This window comes from Hibiscus syriacus, unplaced genomic scaffold (genome assembly GCF_006381635.1).
Source record: "Hibiscus syriacus cultivar Baekdansim isolate YM2019G1 unplaced genomic scaffold, ASM638163v2 tig00110059_pilon, whole genome shotgun sequence".
NCBI classification, from domain to species: Eukaryota; Viridiplantae; Streptophyta; class Magnoliopsida; order Malvales; family Malvaceae; genus Hibiscus; species Hibiscus syriacus.
The window spans coordinates 934,742-950,876 of NW_024062582.1; the positions used below are offsets into that span (position 1 = coordinate 934,742).

The following is a 16,135-nucleotide window of genomic DNA, read 5'->3' on the forward strand; positions in this document are numbered from 1 at the left end:
AAATTTTAATTCTATAATTGAATTTTATATATTGATTTTTTTTAATCACTCCTCCATTATTTGTTTTTGTTGCCCACCAGTTCCAAGACTTCGCCCTAGCTAATCTAGATTTACAAGGGTCGTTCATCTGGTTTTGGTGGATGAGTCTCCTAGCTGGAATTTTATGCATACACAAGAACTCAAACTTGAGACCTTACTTAAACAATATTAAGTTGTTTACCACTTAAACTAGTGATGAACGCATGATTTTAAGTTAGGAGGCGAACCTAAAATTATAAATTTTTAGGGGGTGAAACCATATTTTCAATAGAAAATAAATAGAAAAAATCTAAAATATATGATAATTTTAAATTTTTAAAGAGACTACGGCCTCTACCCGCTCCCCCTGAGTCCATCCCTAACTTGAACCAGCCTCGTTAATTTATTAACGGAGTGATAACGTGAGATTTTGACTCAAATTTAGTTCTATTTTATTTGACTTTTCAACATTCTATTTTTCCCCCCAACGCCATTGGTATCCACTGCTCTCATCATTTCCTTACACTCCTACTAACTTTAACTCTCACCATTGGAAATGTACTTCCAATAGCCTTTAGAGGTCAACAAACTCTTCCGACTATTACACTTCATAGACATGTATCGAGTTCACTAGTTCTCCCGTCGTTATAATTATTGTCAACTTTATTGTCAACAATTAAAGATAATTTAAAAGTATTTTTTAAAATGATAATTATTTTTAAAAGAATAATTTTTATGTCGATACCCCATTATTATATCATTTAAATGTTAACGAGACAAATATTTCTAAGTAATAGATTAAATGTTATTAATAATTAAAATAAAAAATAAAATGTTAAAATTTTAGATATTTTAAAATTTATTAACAAAATTAATTGATAAACTAAAATTCGAAATTACTCTTTAATAATAAAATTATATCCTGATTAAAAAGTCAAAAAAAATCAAGATCATATTACATTTAAGAAAAATTATTGATTTTTGTATGACCGTTTTGCCTATAAGAAAACAATATTGATTTCCAAAATAAAAAAAAATACAGAGAACTAATACACTAATTATTATTATTTTTTTGGAAATTAATTTCACAGCTTGAAGAGTTTGCATTCTAATGTCAATCGAAAAAGATGAAATCGGAGCACTTAGCTCTCACAATTCAGCTTTAAATTAAAATTTTAAGGGTAAAGTGGATAATCAAATCCTTGAATTCTGAAATCTAAGAAAAATTAAAAAATACTAAAATGATACAAATTGAGACAACATTTTGTAACTTCTCCCCAATAGAGTTTTTTCTCCGAGTCAGCCCATCTTCCATAGGGGTGGTATCGACCGCTACTTGCATCGCTATATCCCCCTCGACTTCCGTAGAAGGAACTTCCACCTGCACCACCACTGTAGCTGCCACCAAGGCCAGTATCATAGCTACTACCATATCCACCACCCGCAGCTCCAGCACCATATCCCCGTAAAACTCACCAGGCCCTCCGTAGCCGCTTCCCATGTCATATCCTCTATTGAAATTTCCTCCATAACGACCCGAGTATCCAAGGGACGGCTCTTCCCTGAAAGGCCCTACACCATCATAACCTCCATAACCACCAAAATCGCCTCCACTAAATGCCCCATAAACACCACTTGATCTATTGTAACCACCACTACCAAATCCACCACCTCCATATCTACCATAGCCATCTCTGAATCCGCCACCATATGCAGTCCTAGAATCATTATGTCGCTTAGATAGAGGTGGGAGCGGGTTCGATTTCCTCGGCTCTGCCCTTTTTATCTCCACCTACCAACAAAGGGACACATCATGAGACTCAGTTTAGTGTTTCTAAAATTTAACATAACAAAATGGATTCTCTAAATTCACCTTACTCGTTTTCTGTAAGGGTAAAAAGAACTACAGCTAATATAATTAAGGTCTGAAAGTAAACTCTTGTCAAAGAAAAATGGTACGCGTTCATGGAAATGCCATCATTTGGTAACATCTAAAAGTGAAAAAGATGATAGCCCATAAAGACGATAAGGTATTTCATGAAACATCAATTCAATGGGCAATCTACATACCTGACCTCCGGCAAAGTAAATCTTGTTTCCCTTCTCCAAGAGATCATCAACCACTTGTTCCATTTCAAAAATAATGAACCCAAAACCACGGGAACGATTGGTGGCACGATCCCGCATGATTTGGTGTTCTCTGACTTCTCCATATTGTGTAAAGTAGTCCTTGAACTCATCTGTCAATTTGCACCAAATAGATTAACATTTACGTGAAATATCTACGATGAATCAAGTTATTCTGGACAAACGGAGTGAAGCTTTAATGTTATATGCATTAAAGAAAGGAAGATATTGGTATCATCTTCGGATACAGTTGAAGGAATTCCACCTACAAAAATCTTCCTAGTCTTGAAATCTTTACTTCCAGTGGCTCCTTTTGGTATTGTTCTCTTAATCTCTACCTAAAAGGACAAAAACCGAGCCAAAGAGAAGTAATTCAAGTCAAAAACAAAGCAGCATACACCAGACTATAGTAAGGAAACATAACAATAAATAAAACATTCAGACTAAAGCGGATTCTTACTTGCTTCCCATTAATAACATGAGTGTCCTCAATGACTTTATCAACCACAGAACGTTCTGCATAAGTCACAAACCCGAACCCACGAGGCTGTCCCGTTTTTCGGTCCTTCATTATCACAGAATCCTTAATTTCACCATATTTACCAAAATGCTCAAGAAATTGTGCTGCAGAAAATACGTAAAACAACCAAATTGGAATATACTACAGGAAAAGCAATTCGTGCTATAATCATATTCAAGGAGATTAATAAAAATCTCCAACAAACAAGCTAAAGAACTAATCAGAACTTGTCTCTCTCATTAAACCTCCTACAAAAATTTTGCTGCAAATTTCCAAATATCGAATATAAATTACAAATCACTTTAAAAGTATTCATGCTAAAAGGGGCCTTTCAAAGAAATAGATACCTCTAAACATATCAATATAATCCTACATAAGTCTAAAGAAAAAGAGAAAAGAAGAACCCTAATTCTTCCTCTTTCCCTTTTATTTTAAAATGATATAAATTCCAAACTTATAAAAAATAAACTAAAAAATGGGTATATCATTTCAATTAACACTACAAGAAATTTCGATTGTTTCAACAAAATTATTTATCACTAAAAGTACTAAATTTGTCATGATATATTTATTTTGACTAATTTTATTTGTTACCATGTTTGTTAGAACAACCTTGTCATGTAAAGTATATTGTGACAAATTTTTGTTCATTACCATTTTATAGTATTTATTGTAACAATAAAATTTTGTTACTATAATTAACTTATCGTAATAAAATATTTGTCACAATCAATTAACCATTACGTCACGAAAACTACATTTTGTCATAACTAACTTATATTTTAACATCAAATATAAAGAGTTTTTGTGACGAAAATAAATACGGTAACAAAAAAGTATTTGTCAAGGTTTCTATTTTGTCACTACATGTAAAATACAGAGACAAAATATTTGTTAAAATAAAATATTTATTTTATCATAAAAAGTAAATTTTGTCACAATTAACTTAAATTATGACATCAAATAAAAAAAAATTTCGTGACAAAAAGACATGTTACAACAAAATTTAATTTCTCACTACTTTTATTTCATCACTAAATAATTTCTATAAATTTTTTATGTGACTAAATAATTTTGTTGTAATTTGATATTGTGAAAGAATATTACTTCGTCACAATTTTTTATATTGAGAAATTAACATTTGTTATAAATTGTTATTTTGATTAAATAAATTTGTCACAATTTTTATTTTAACAAAATATTATGATGAAATAAATTTGACATAACTTTTTATTTTGAGTAAATTTACTGTGTTATTGTAACTAAATAAACTTGTTACAATTTATTATAGTTATAGTGAAAGAATGTTATTTGTCATAATTTTTTTATATTGAGAAATTAATATTTGTTATAAATTGTTATTATGACTAAACAAATTTGTCAAAAAATAACATAATTGTTATTTTGAGAAAATATTATGACGAAATAAATTTAACATAACTTTTTATTTTGATTAAATTTAATATATATTTTTATTAAATTTAATATGTTATTGTGGCTGAAATCAGAATTTTTTATCCATATATGCATTAAAAAAGAAAAGAAATCCAATACAAATTTGGGGCATTTAATGCCCAGTAATAGTCCCAACAATGACTCATGAGCAACCCAAAAATCGAGAAGCACACCAACAATCTTCCTCTCCTTGCCACGCATGCAACAGTGGTCCTTATCTGCCTTAACATCAGATGCATCCCATACTTGTGCCCATGCCCTTTGTTGCTGGTGACTATGCTCTCCCCGTACCTATAAGCAAGTTTCACACAAGCAAACTAGAAAAGAGCAGAACAAAGAGAAGCAAGTCAGAGGAAGAAAAAAAAAGTTTTTTCATTTCATTATTTGATTTTTTGTAATATTGAGGGGTTCTATAAAACCTAAAGGCATGCAAAAGGAGTAGGCTCTCCCTTGATCAAATCAGGAATCTGATATTGCCAAGTGGGTACGTACAAGCCATATAACAAGGAAATTTATACGACAACAAGCACAGAAGCTGCAAAGCCTGAGACCGAGAAAGAGAGACGGCAATTTGAGCTATGAAAGAACAATGAGAATGCAATTTTAAAGAACATTGGTGAAAAGGAAATGAACCTTCGGTATGAGAGACCAAAATGGAAAATAAAGAACCTGAAGCTTACCTTTCCACATATATTATGACAGTGTAAAAGGATCAAACTTAAGTTCTTATAAAAGACTGCATAATGGAACTCTATTTGGATGTAAATGGTAATTGGTATATATGCATGTCAGGAATAAAAATTAGTTACCATATGCTTACAAAAACCTTACCACTGAAATTGATACTTTCTTAACAGAGCTAACTGTGATATTGCATGATCATCTCCCTTGAGCCAAATCTCGCACAATGCTGCTACTAAATATGCTATTGCTATTCTCTGGGAACGGTGAAAAAGAAAAAGAGAACAATATATTATCATACAATAAATAATTAGCACTACTTATAACTGCACAACTAAATCTCAGTCTTTTTCATTCCTAAAACATTTCCACCTCAAACTTGCTGAGAAGTTTGAGAAAAAATGGACTAATGCTGTCATAAAGCACCTGAATAGCCAACTTGTAACAGTTAATTTGCTTAGCTCACTGTACATTAAGGAGAAACCAAGAAGCAACCATAGAACACCTTCATTCATTATTCAACCATTCATAAAATAAATATGGAGTGAACTTGTTAGAAAGAACACCTGCAGTATGCCCATCAATCTCATTCGATCAATATCCACCCCATATGTTAAATTCTTGATCCCATGGAAGAAGCCTCCTGTTAGTGATTAGAAATTACAGATTATGAGACAATTGTATACGAAATTAGAAAAATAAATTACCCATGTGATACATTTATCATTAGACTACTCAAACACACAGCATAATCATATCATGTTAGAGGTCTGTCATATAAGTGTTGTAAGAAAATCCATACATATATCCATCAGCCATGATATGTTGTACAGGGTTAAAGAAATAACGAGCCACCTTGTAAAAAAATTCCTAATATCAGAAGCTTCAATGCCCTCAATATTGCCTTTCTAGTTGCAGTAACTCTGCAGGACACTCTAAGAGAAAAAAATAAAACAGTTACTGCTAAACCAGTAAGATCATAGCAGTATGATGTGATATAAGAATTATTTCTGCTTTCTAACAGAGCGCATGAAAGTGGCAAGATCCATTAATCTCTTTTTTTTTTTGAGTAAACAAGATCCATTAATCTCATTTTACATGTATCGATAATGCCGCTCTCCCGATCCATTGTGTAAAATCAGGAAGCTAAGAGTTCAAATTGAAATCTATAAAAAGATGAAAACAAAACCATAAACATGAAAGCAAGCAAACGAGAATTTAGCGATGAATAAAATTCTAGAATTTTTTATCGACAGGATTTGACCTGAACTCTCCTCTCTGTACAGTATCTATCTCTTCCTTTCAAAGCCAACTAAAGAGGTGAAACGTAAACTCTTATCTTCCACAAGAATTCCAAACTCAATATAAAGTGGAAGTCATCCAACGGCAGAACTAGAAGAGTTGACCCTATTTTTTTTCTCAAATCGATTGCAGTCTCCGAAGTCCTTCTTGATCGATGGTCCACATTACCATTAGTGCCAATTAGCAACATCTTTTTTTGTTTTGGTAGGCGAGGGCGGACACACCTGCGCGGATTACAAGTGACGGTTACAAGAATGGCGGGGAAGTGAACAGTACCCGACGACATTCAGGGATGAATGTAGACCCATCGGGAGATGAAATCAAATAAATGATAATAAAAGGTGATACATGAGGAGAGAGATGCGGCACACAAAGAGGAGATATGGTCAAGTGAAAACAACACGCGTGAAAGGCTAGGGTTTTTGTGTTCTGCTAAAATATTTGGTCTAATTTTAATACGGGTTCTTTTATGCTCCAGTATTTTAATATGTCGTCCCTTATTTTTATTTCATCTAATTTGCTCACTGAATGTTTCTTTCTAATTTCTGATCGTGGCTCACTGTTTTTTTTAGTACAATTTAGTCATCGTTTGATGCTATTATGTTTTATTTTTAATTAACTATTGCCTTTTTAATTTATTACATTTTAATCCCTTGGTTCTTATTAATTGCATTTAATTTTGTTGGGTAATTTATATTCCTTTCAATGTAGTCATAGAATCTTAATTTTAGATCAAATCCTTAGGTTTATATTTCTTTTAAATTAATCTCTACAAGAGTAATTAGACATAATATCAAAGAAAAAACTCGTTGTTTTATTTTTTGCCTTCACGATGAAAGAAGAAATATAAAGTTGGAATAATGGTCTGAAACAGTTAAACTGAGAGTTTTAAAAAAGTATTTATAAAATAAATACAAATAAAGTTCTCTAAAAACCAGTTTCCCTGTAAAAATCAATTTCATTTAAAATAAAATAGAGGGAAATTTCCCTCCTAAATAAATTATTTACTTTAAAAAATATTATTTAATATTATTAAGAGCATAGCACAATTATTTGTTTGACTCATATAATATTAAAATAATAAAATATAAAATATTGTAATAAATTGAATATGAAACAAAAATTACACTCCTATTAAACCCATAGTACGATTATTATTATTAATTAGAGAATCTTTTGATATCTTCTTAAAATATTAATAATAATAATAATAATAAAAGTATAATATTCATAACAGGATGGTTCTGAAGAGATTTATATAATATTAAAATATAAAACAAATCAATAATCATAATAATATTAATTATTAACAAAAATGATAAAAATCGTATATAAAATTCGTGTATTAAAAATAATTTATGGTTAAACTTTGATGTGTTATAGTTTATAAAAATAATCGTAGTAAATTTAATACATGATTTTTTATCATCCTTATTAGTTAGAGATGTTCATATCTAGGTACTCGTTTTTTTAGGTATTCGAAATTTTTGGGTGTCAAAAACTCGGTCTACGTCTCAACTAGTAATATGCAGGCACCCATAAGTTGGGTATCCATAAAATCTAGGTACCCATATTTTCGGGTAATCTATAACCGATTAATATTTATTTAATTTTCATAAAAAGATACATAAGACTCTTGTATATTTAACATGACCCTTTAACCAACATCTTCTATCATTAACTATTATGAAACTATATAATAAAAAATATTAAAAATAGTTATACAACTAAGAAAAGTATTGTAGTGAATATAACATGATAAACAGAAGTAAACTTTACCTAAACTTAATGTAAAAAAATTAATAGGAAATTTGCCCAACTATAATTAATATATATTGTTCAAGACTTAATCGGACTTCCATACCTAAGGTCTTAAGTTAGCTTGTTCATTCTCAATTCAATATATATATATATACATATATTTCAATTTTTTAGCAATTTAATTTTTATTTTTACTATTTTTATATTATTTTGTGTATTTTAGATTTTAAATTTAGAATAATGATTTTTTAATAAATAAACAAGCCCCTAAACTTTTTGATAATATATTTTTTATTAAATTTTATTTTAAAATGTCATTTAATTATATATATATATATTATCAGAAAAAATTAATTTTTTTGAACATTTTGTTTTTTATAATAATAATTATATTTTATCATTATAATTAAATATATAACTGCAAACATAATTTTTTTATAAAAAACTTGAATCTTTTATTAGTTAAAAAAATAAAATTTTTGTTGTGATAATTTTCTATAACAATAACTATTACATATAGTTACAAAACTTGTCACTATATAACATTTTTGCACCAAAAACTAGGGAGAAATATTTCTGATAGTATAAGTTTTCATAATGATTAAAATATATAACTACAAAAATAATTAATTACAAAAAACTTAAATTTTATTAATTACAATATATTTTGTTACTATATAACATTTTTGACACTAAAAAATAGGGAGAAATGGTTCTGATAGTATAATTTTTCATAATGATTAAAATATATAAGTACAAAAATAATTTATTACAAAAAACTTGAATTTTATTATTTGATGTGATAATTTTTCTATAACAATAACTATAAATTATAATTATAAAAATTGTTAATATAACTTTTGAAACAAAAAAAAAAGTAGAGAAAAATAGTTATGACAATTAATATATGCTATCACTATAGTTAAAATTTATAATTACAAATATAATTTGTCACAAAAACGTGAATATCATTATTTTTTGTGACAATATTTTTTGTAATAATTATTAACACTTATAGTTACAAAATTTGTCACTATATGACTTTTTTGGCGCAAAAAAAATATGGAGGGAAATATTTGTGACAATATATTTCGTCACTATAATTAAAATATATAACGAAAAACATTGTTTTTTACTAAAAAATTGAATCTCATTATTTGTTGTGATAATTTTTCTGTAACAATAATTATAGCTTATAGTTACAAAACATGTCACTATATGATTTTGTTTTTGTACCAAAAATTGGAGATGATCATTTGTGACTATACATTTTATCACTATATTTAAAATATATAATTACAAAGAAAATTTATCACAACAAATCTAAATCTCATTATTTGTTGTGAAAATTTTTTCTGTCATAGTTACTAAAACTTTTAGTTACAAAAGTTGTCACTATATGCCTTCAATTTGGCGCCAAAAAATTGGAGGGAAACATTTGTAACAAAAATTCGTAATAAAATTTATTTTGTCACCATATGTTACACATATTTGCTAATTGTGACAAATTATTGCGACTATTTTAGCTTTTGTCATAATTGTATATCTTTTTTTAATCTAATGTGACGATTATTTATTTTGTCACCAAAAAGCTACTAATATTGACAAAATTAATTTTGACAAAATTAAATTTATCACAATAGTATAAATTTCTTGTAGTGTAAATTTGCGAATAATTTCCAAGTCATTAACTAAAAGGTAAAGGAAAAAGGCTCAAATTTTCTCATTACTTTTTCTATAGTTTTCTCAGGAAACAGAGTAGATCTAAAAGAACATATACATATGTATATGCAAATAACGAGTCAATTTACGTTTTTCATGTGTAATTAAGCAATGGGTAATCGATAATTTCATGATTTTCCTCGACACCTCCAAATTTTCTCAAGAAACAAACAGAAGAACGGAGAATATATTTACCCAGGACTGGCGCCATCGTCGGTTTGAGGATTAGACTTGTCGTCTTTAGGATAGTCGGAGGATCTAAAATGGTTGGTTTCGGCGTCGGAAAGGGGTTCACCGCCTCGAGGGTTCATCGGCATAGTTGGAAAAGAAGGAAAGAAAGCGTAACCCTAAAAATGTTTCCAAAATTTTTGAAAGCATTTAAAGTTAGGGTAAACTATACCAATGACCATCCAACTATAACCCATTTTCATTTTGATCATTATTTTTGAATTTTTGTCAATCAGACTACCCAACTATTTAAATGCATTCAATCAGGTCACTAGCTGATAACAGTTAACGGAAGAGGTGACGTGGCAGTTAATAAAATTTGTATAATTTACATTTATTCCTTATACATTCTATCAAATTAGTCATAATTTTAAATTAATTAAATAAATTTAACCCTCTAATTATATGAAGACACATGTCATTACATTATTGGAGACTCTTTTCTTTTATTAATTTAATTTATATTTAATTTAAAGATTTTTCCTCCAACCAGATGATGACATGTGGCACAATCGGATGGAAGAAAAATGAATTGATTTAAAATGTGTTTTTGATACATTCAATCATACCACTAGCCGTTAACAGTTAACAGAAATATTGATGTGACAGTTAATAAAATTGGTAAAATTTACATTTAGTCCTTATTACTTATACATTCTATCAAATTAGTGATAATTTTAAATTAATTAAGTAAATTTAATCCTCTAATTATATGAAAACACATGTCACGACATTATTGGAGAACTTTTCTTACTTAAATTTATATTTAATTTAAATATTTTTATCTTTCAGATTATGACACGTGACACCATCGGATAAAAGAAAAATAAATTGATTTAAATTGTGCTTTTTGTGACCATCGGATAAAAGAAAAATAAATTGATTTAAATTGTGCTTTTTGTGAGGTTCAATCTAGTTTTCTAAGTAATAAAGCATCTCCTCAGCCACTGCGATAGTCACTATGTTTAATAAGTGTTCCACAACATTAGTTATTTAACTTACATTATAAGGAATACAAAAAAAATGGAAAACAAAAGTAACAGTAAAAAATCAAGCCTCAGCATATTATGAAATATAAAAAAAAAACTTAAGCATATAATTCAAAATAAATATTATTAACTAATGAAAAATATTAAATTTAATTTAAAATATAAACATATTATTTTTTAGATCTTATTTTAACTGCATTTTTAAATATATAATATGTATTTAATTATTAACTTGTATTTCATTATTAATTAATAAGTTTACTTTTTATTAAAAAATAAAGTATATGAATCATTTATATTTTAATTAATTTTTATTGAATTATACAGTTAAAATGTGTAATTAGAAGTCGATTTTAATCTTGTACAAATCTTAATTTTTTTTTAATCTTGTATAAACTAATGTTTAACAACTCAAACCGTGGCATATTACGAAATATAAAAAAGCTTAGCCAACCAAAACAGATGTAACTATTAGTTAATAATTAAATACATGTTATATATATATATTTAAAAATGTAGCTAAACTAACATTTAAAATAAAAATAAATTTAATATATTTATATTTTAAATTAACTTTAATATTTTTAATTAGTTAATAATATTTATTTTGAATTATAAGCGTAATATTTTTTTCATAATATGCTAAGGCTTGATTTTTTTACTGTTACTTTTTTCCCTGGTTTCTTGATAATATAAGTTAAATATAAAATATTGTGAAACATTACGGTAGGGGTGATGCTGGGCTCCTTGGAGACCATGGATCCAATTTCCTTGGCAACTTTTTCTCAATTAAATTCAATTTTCTTTCATGGCAACTCTTAAATTCAATTAAATACTCTATAGACATGTTGTTAACGAAACAAACCCGCTCAATTCACTTTGAAACACCAATTAAACAAATCATCAATCGATCCACTAATTGAAACACTATCTACCGACTACCAAGTACAAAAATCATGTTGAAAAGTGGCACATCAAATTGCATCATTAGTCAACATTATGGGTGGTAATTTGGTGGCATTAATGGGGGGTAAAATTGGTCAAATTTGGCCACCAAATTGTTGAAAATTTTGGATGATAAAACTATGCAATTAGTCATTGTAATTTAGAGTATTTACAAATTAGTCCTTAAAGCTTCAACTATAAATACCCTAGCTCATTTAGCTTCAAAACCATCCCAAAGCATTCTAGCTTTCTTCCAATACTAGAGAATTTAGATAGTTTCTTGAGAGTTATTTTCTCCTTTTTATCAAGAGAGAATTATCATTGTTTTCTCCTTGGTAGATCGAGAGAAGTTGTAATTCCTATTTTCTCATAGTAAAATTCTTCTACTGTGTCTCTTTTATCTTCATTTTTATTTTCTCAAATTATCAGTTGCGATTTTGCTCTATCCGATAGCCGTCTTCCGCAACAATTGGTATCAGAGCTAGATTAGAGTGTGTAATATCTGCTTATTGTCTTTGTGGTTGCCACTAAAAGGTGGATCCTCCAACATAAGAAAGTAAGAAGGTATTACCCATTCTTTGAAGGTTTCAGAGAACTATTATCGATAGTGAAATAGTGGGAGCTATCCGTAAAAGAAGCTATGGCAACAAAATTTGATATTGAAAAGTTCAATGGGAGAAATTTCTCATTGTGGAAATTGAAGATGAAGGCCATCCTGAGTAAAGACGGTTGTCTAGCAACTATCAGCGAAAGGCCAGTAGATTTCACAGACGACAACAAATTGATCGAAATGGACGGAAATGCTATGGCAAACTTTCATCTAGCATTAGCATATGAAGTATTGTCAAGTATCGAGGAGAAGAAGACAGCTAAGGAGATATGGGATCATTTCACCAAACTGTACGAGGCCACATCGCTGCACAATAAAATTTTCCTTAAGAGAAAATTGTACACTCTCTGTATGCCAAAATCTACTTCAGTGACGGAGCACTTAAATACACTGAACACTTTATTTTCTCAACTTACATCCTTAAGCTGTAAAATAGGAGAACAAGAACGTGTTGAACTTCTACTTCAAAGTCTACCGGATTCGTATGATCAACTCATCATCAATTTAACAAACAGTAATGTCACCAGTCTAGTCTTCGATGACGTTGCAGTTGCTGTTCTACAAGAAGAAAATCGGCGCAAGAACAAGGAAGACAGACAAGTAAATCTGCAACAAGCAGAAGCGTTGACAATGATGACAACGATGAGAGGGAGATCAACAGAACGTGGCCAAAGCAGCAGTCACAAACATGGTAGATCGAAGTCGAGAAGCAAGAAGAATTTAAAGTGTTACAACTGTAGAAAGAAGGGTCACTTGAAGAAGGATTGTTGGAGTCTAAATAAAAACTCCAATCCACAAGGCAATACCCCAAACACTTCAGATGATGGAGATGCTCTATGTTGTGAAGCGTCAACCACCGTGGAAGAAAGAAAACGATTTGCAGATATATGACTCATTGATTCGGAAGCAACATAGCACATGACCTCAAGAAGAGAATGGTTTCATCATTATGAACCTGTCTCAGGAGGATCTGTGTATAGTTGCAATGATCATGCCTTAGAGATCGTTGGCGTGGGAACTATCAAATTGAAGATGTATGATGGAACAATTAAAGTTGTTCAAGATGTGTGGCACATGAAAGGTCTGAAGAAAAATTTATTATCCTACGGATTGTTGGATAATAATGCTAGCAAGATTGAAACACAAAAATGAATCATGAAGGTGTTCCGTGGAGCGCTTGTGGTGATGAAAGGTGAAAAGATAGTTGTAAACTTGTACATGCTGAAGGGAGAGACATTGCTAGAAGCAGAAGCCTCTGTTGCCTCATGTAGTTCAGATTCTGCAATGCTATGGCATAAGAAACTTGGACACATGTCAGAACAAGGAATGAAAGTCTTTCTGGAGCAAAAGCTACTTCCAGGCTTAACAAAGGTATCACTTACTTTGTGTGAGCATTGCATAACAAGTAAGCAGCACCGGTTGAAATTCAACACATCAAATTCTAGAGGCAAAAGTGTTCTGGAATTGGTTTACTCTGACGTATGGCAAACACCAGTAACATCCATAGGTGGAATAAAACACTTTGTCTCATTTATTGATGACTACTCCAGGAGATGTTGGGTGCACCCTATTAAGAAGAAGTCAGACGTGTTTTCAACTTTCAAAACTTCAAAGCGCGGGTGGAACTTGATTCTGGAAATAAGATCAAGTGTTTCAGAACAGATAATGGAGGAGAATACACAAGCGAAGAATTTGATGACTTTTGCAGGAAAGAAGGCATCAAAAGACAGTTCACAGTGGCGAACACTCCTCGACAAAATGGAGTGGCAGAGTGGATGAACAGAACCTTGTTAGAAAGAACAAGAGCAATGTTGAGGGATGCATGCCTAGAAAAATCATTCTGGGCAGAAGCAGTCAATACCGCCTGTTATTTGGTAAATCGAGCTCCATCAACTGCAATAGAGCTGAAGACACCAATGGAGTTGTGGACTGGAAAACCAGCTGATTATTCAAACCTCCATGTATTTGGAAGTATAGTGTACGTGATGTATAACTCCCAAGAAATTTCAAAGTTGGATCCAAAATCCAGGAAATGCAAATTCTTGGGGTATGTTGATGGAGTAAAGGGGTATCGCTTGTGGGATCCCACTTCCCGCAAAGTGATCATCAGTAGAGATGTTATCTTTGTAGAAGATAAACTACAAAGAAAAGAAGACGGTGATAGCGCTGGTCAGAGACTACTCAGATACATGTGGAAAAAGAGTTTGAAAAAGGAGATTCTTCTGAAGCAGAACCAGCACATGATGAACAAGAACTAGATAGTTCTGAAGCTCCAACAACTCGTCAATCAGATCATGTAAGAAGACGTCCCAATTGGCACTCATATTATGTTATAGAAGGTAATATTGCATACTGCCTTTTAACAGAGGACGGTGAGCCATCAACATACCAGGAGGCAATAAACAACTCAGATGCTTCACTGTGGATGATGGCGATGCAAGAAGAAATTGAAGCCCTTCATAAAAATAATACATGGGACCTTGTGCCACTACCACAAGGAAGGAAGCCAATTGGTAACAAATGGGTCTTAAAAATCAAGCGAAATGGTGACGATCAAGTTGAGAGGTATTGTGCAAGACTGGTGGTCAAAGGATAGCTCAAAAAAGGTATTGATTTCAATGAAATATTTCTCCTGTGGTTCGACTAACAACAATTCGAGTAGTTTTGGCAATGTGTGCTACATTGGACTTACATCTAGAGTAGCTAAATGTTAAAACAAATTTTCTTCATGGAAATCTTGAAGAAGAAATTTATATGCTCCAGCCTGAAGGTTTTGAAGAAAAGAAAAGAAGAACTTGGTTTGCAGGTTGAACAAATCTCTGTACGGTCTGAAGCAGTCGTCGAGGTGTTGGTATAAGAGATTTGATTCTTTCATTATGTGCCTTGGATACAAAAGATTTAATGCAGACCCTTGTGCTTATTTCAAGATGTCTGGTGATAACGATTTTGTTATTTTGCTATTGTATGTGGATGACATGTTGGTTGCAGGACCCAACAAAGATCATATTGAAGAATTGAAGGCACAACTGGCTAGGGAATTTGAAATGAAGGACTTGGGATCAGTAAACAAGATTCTAGGGATGTAAATTCACCGAGATAGAAGTAATAGGAAGATTTGGCTTTCATAAAAGAATTACTTGAAGAAAATCATGTCACGATTCAGCATGCAAGATTGTAAGCCAATTTCTACCCCTCTTCCTATTAACTTCAAATTATCCTCCAGTATAAGTCCTAGTAGTGAAGAATAGAGGATGGAGATGTCTCGAGTACCGTATGCATCAGCAGTGGGAAGTTTAATGTTCGCTATGATATTCACAAGACCAGACATTGCACAAGCAGTGGGAGTGGTTAGTCGGTACATGGCGAATCCAGGAAAAGAGCATTGGAATACAGTAAATAGGATCCTGAGATACATCAAAGGGACCTCAAATGTTGCATTATATTACGGAGGATCAAACTTACTAATCAATGGGTATGTAGATTCTGACTATGCAGAGGACTTGGATAAAAGCAAATCTACTACAAGATTTGCTGGTGGAGCTGTAAGCTGGGTTTCAAAATTGCAGTCAGTTGTGGCTACATCCACAACAGAAGCAGAATATGTAGCAGCTACACAAGCCAGTAAAGAAGCAATATGGTTGAAGATGCTATTGGAGGAGCTTGGGCACAATCAAGAGTATGTCTCTCTGTTTTGTGACAGTCAAAGCGCCTTGCATCTAGCAAGGAATCCAACATTTCATTCAAGGACAAGCACATACGAGTTCAATACCATTTCAT

The 16,135-nt window shown here is 31.0% G+C and overlaps 1 protein-coding gene, 1 long non-coding RNA gene and 1 pseudogene across 2 annotated transcripts; all 3 read right to left on the reverse strand.

Annotated features, from left to right (window-relative positions):
* Window positions 1-1,180: 1,180 nt before the first annotated feature.
* On the reverse strand, window positions 1,181-2,205 carry LOC120214364 (annotated as a pseudogene).
* Window positions 2,168-9,786, reverse strand: LOC120214394 (heterogeneous nuclear ribonucleoprotein 1-like). Its single transcript, XM_039212303.1, has 3 exons — window positions 9,782-9,786; window positions 2,606-2,769; window positions 2,168-2,483 (listed from the first exon to the last, which is right to left on the reverse strand). Exons 2-3 carry the CDS (start codon window positions 2,714-2,716, stop codon window positions 2,316-2,318), a joined length of 279 nt encoding a protein of 92 aa, XP_039068234.1. The 5' UTR covers window positions 2,717-2,769; window positions 9,782-9,786; the 3' UTR covers window positions 2,168-2,315.
* LOC120214395 lies at window positions 4,184-6,463 on the reverse strand. Its single transcript, XR_005524860.1, has 4 exons — window positions 6,066-6,463; window positions 5,368-5,444; window positions 4,952-5,058; window positions 4,184-4,437 (listed from the first exon to the last, which is right to left on the reverse strand). It is a non-coding gene; the product is annotated as an uncharacterized LOC120214395 (long non-coding RNA).
* Window positions 9,787-16,135: the final 6,349 nt, after the last annotated feature.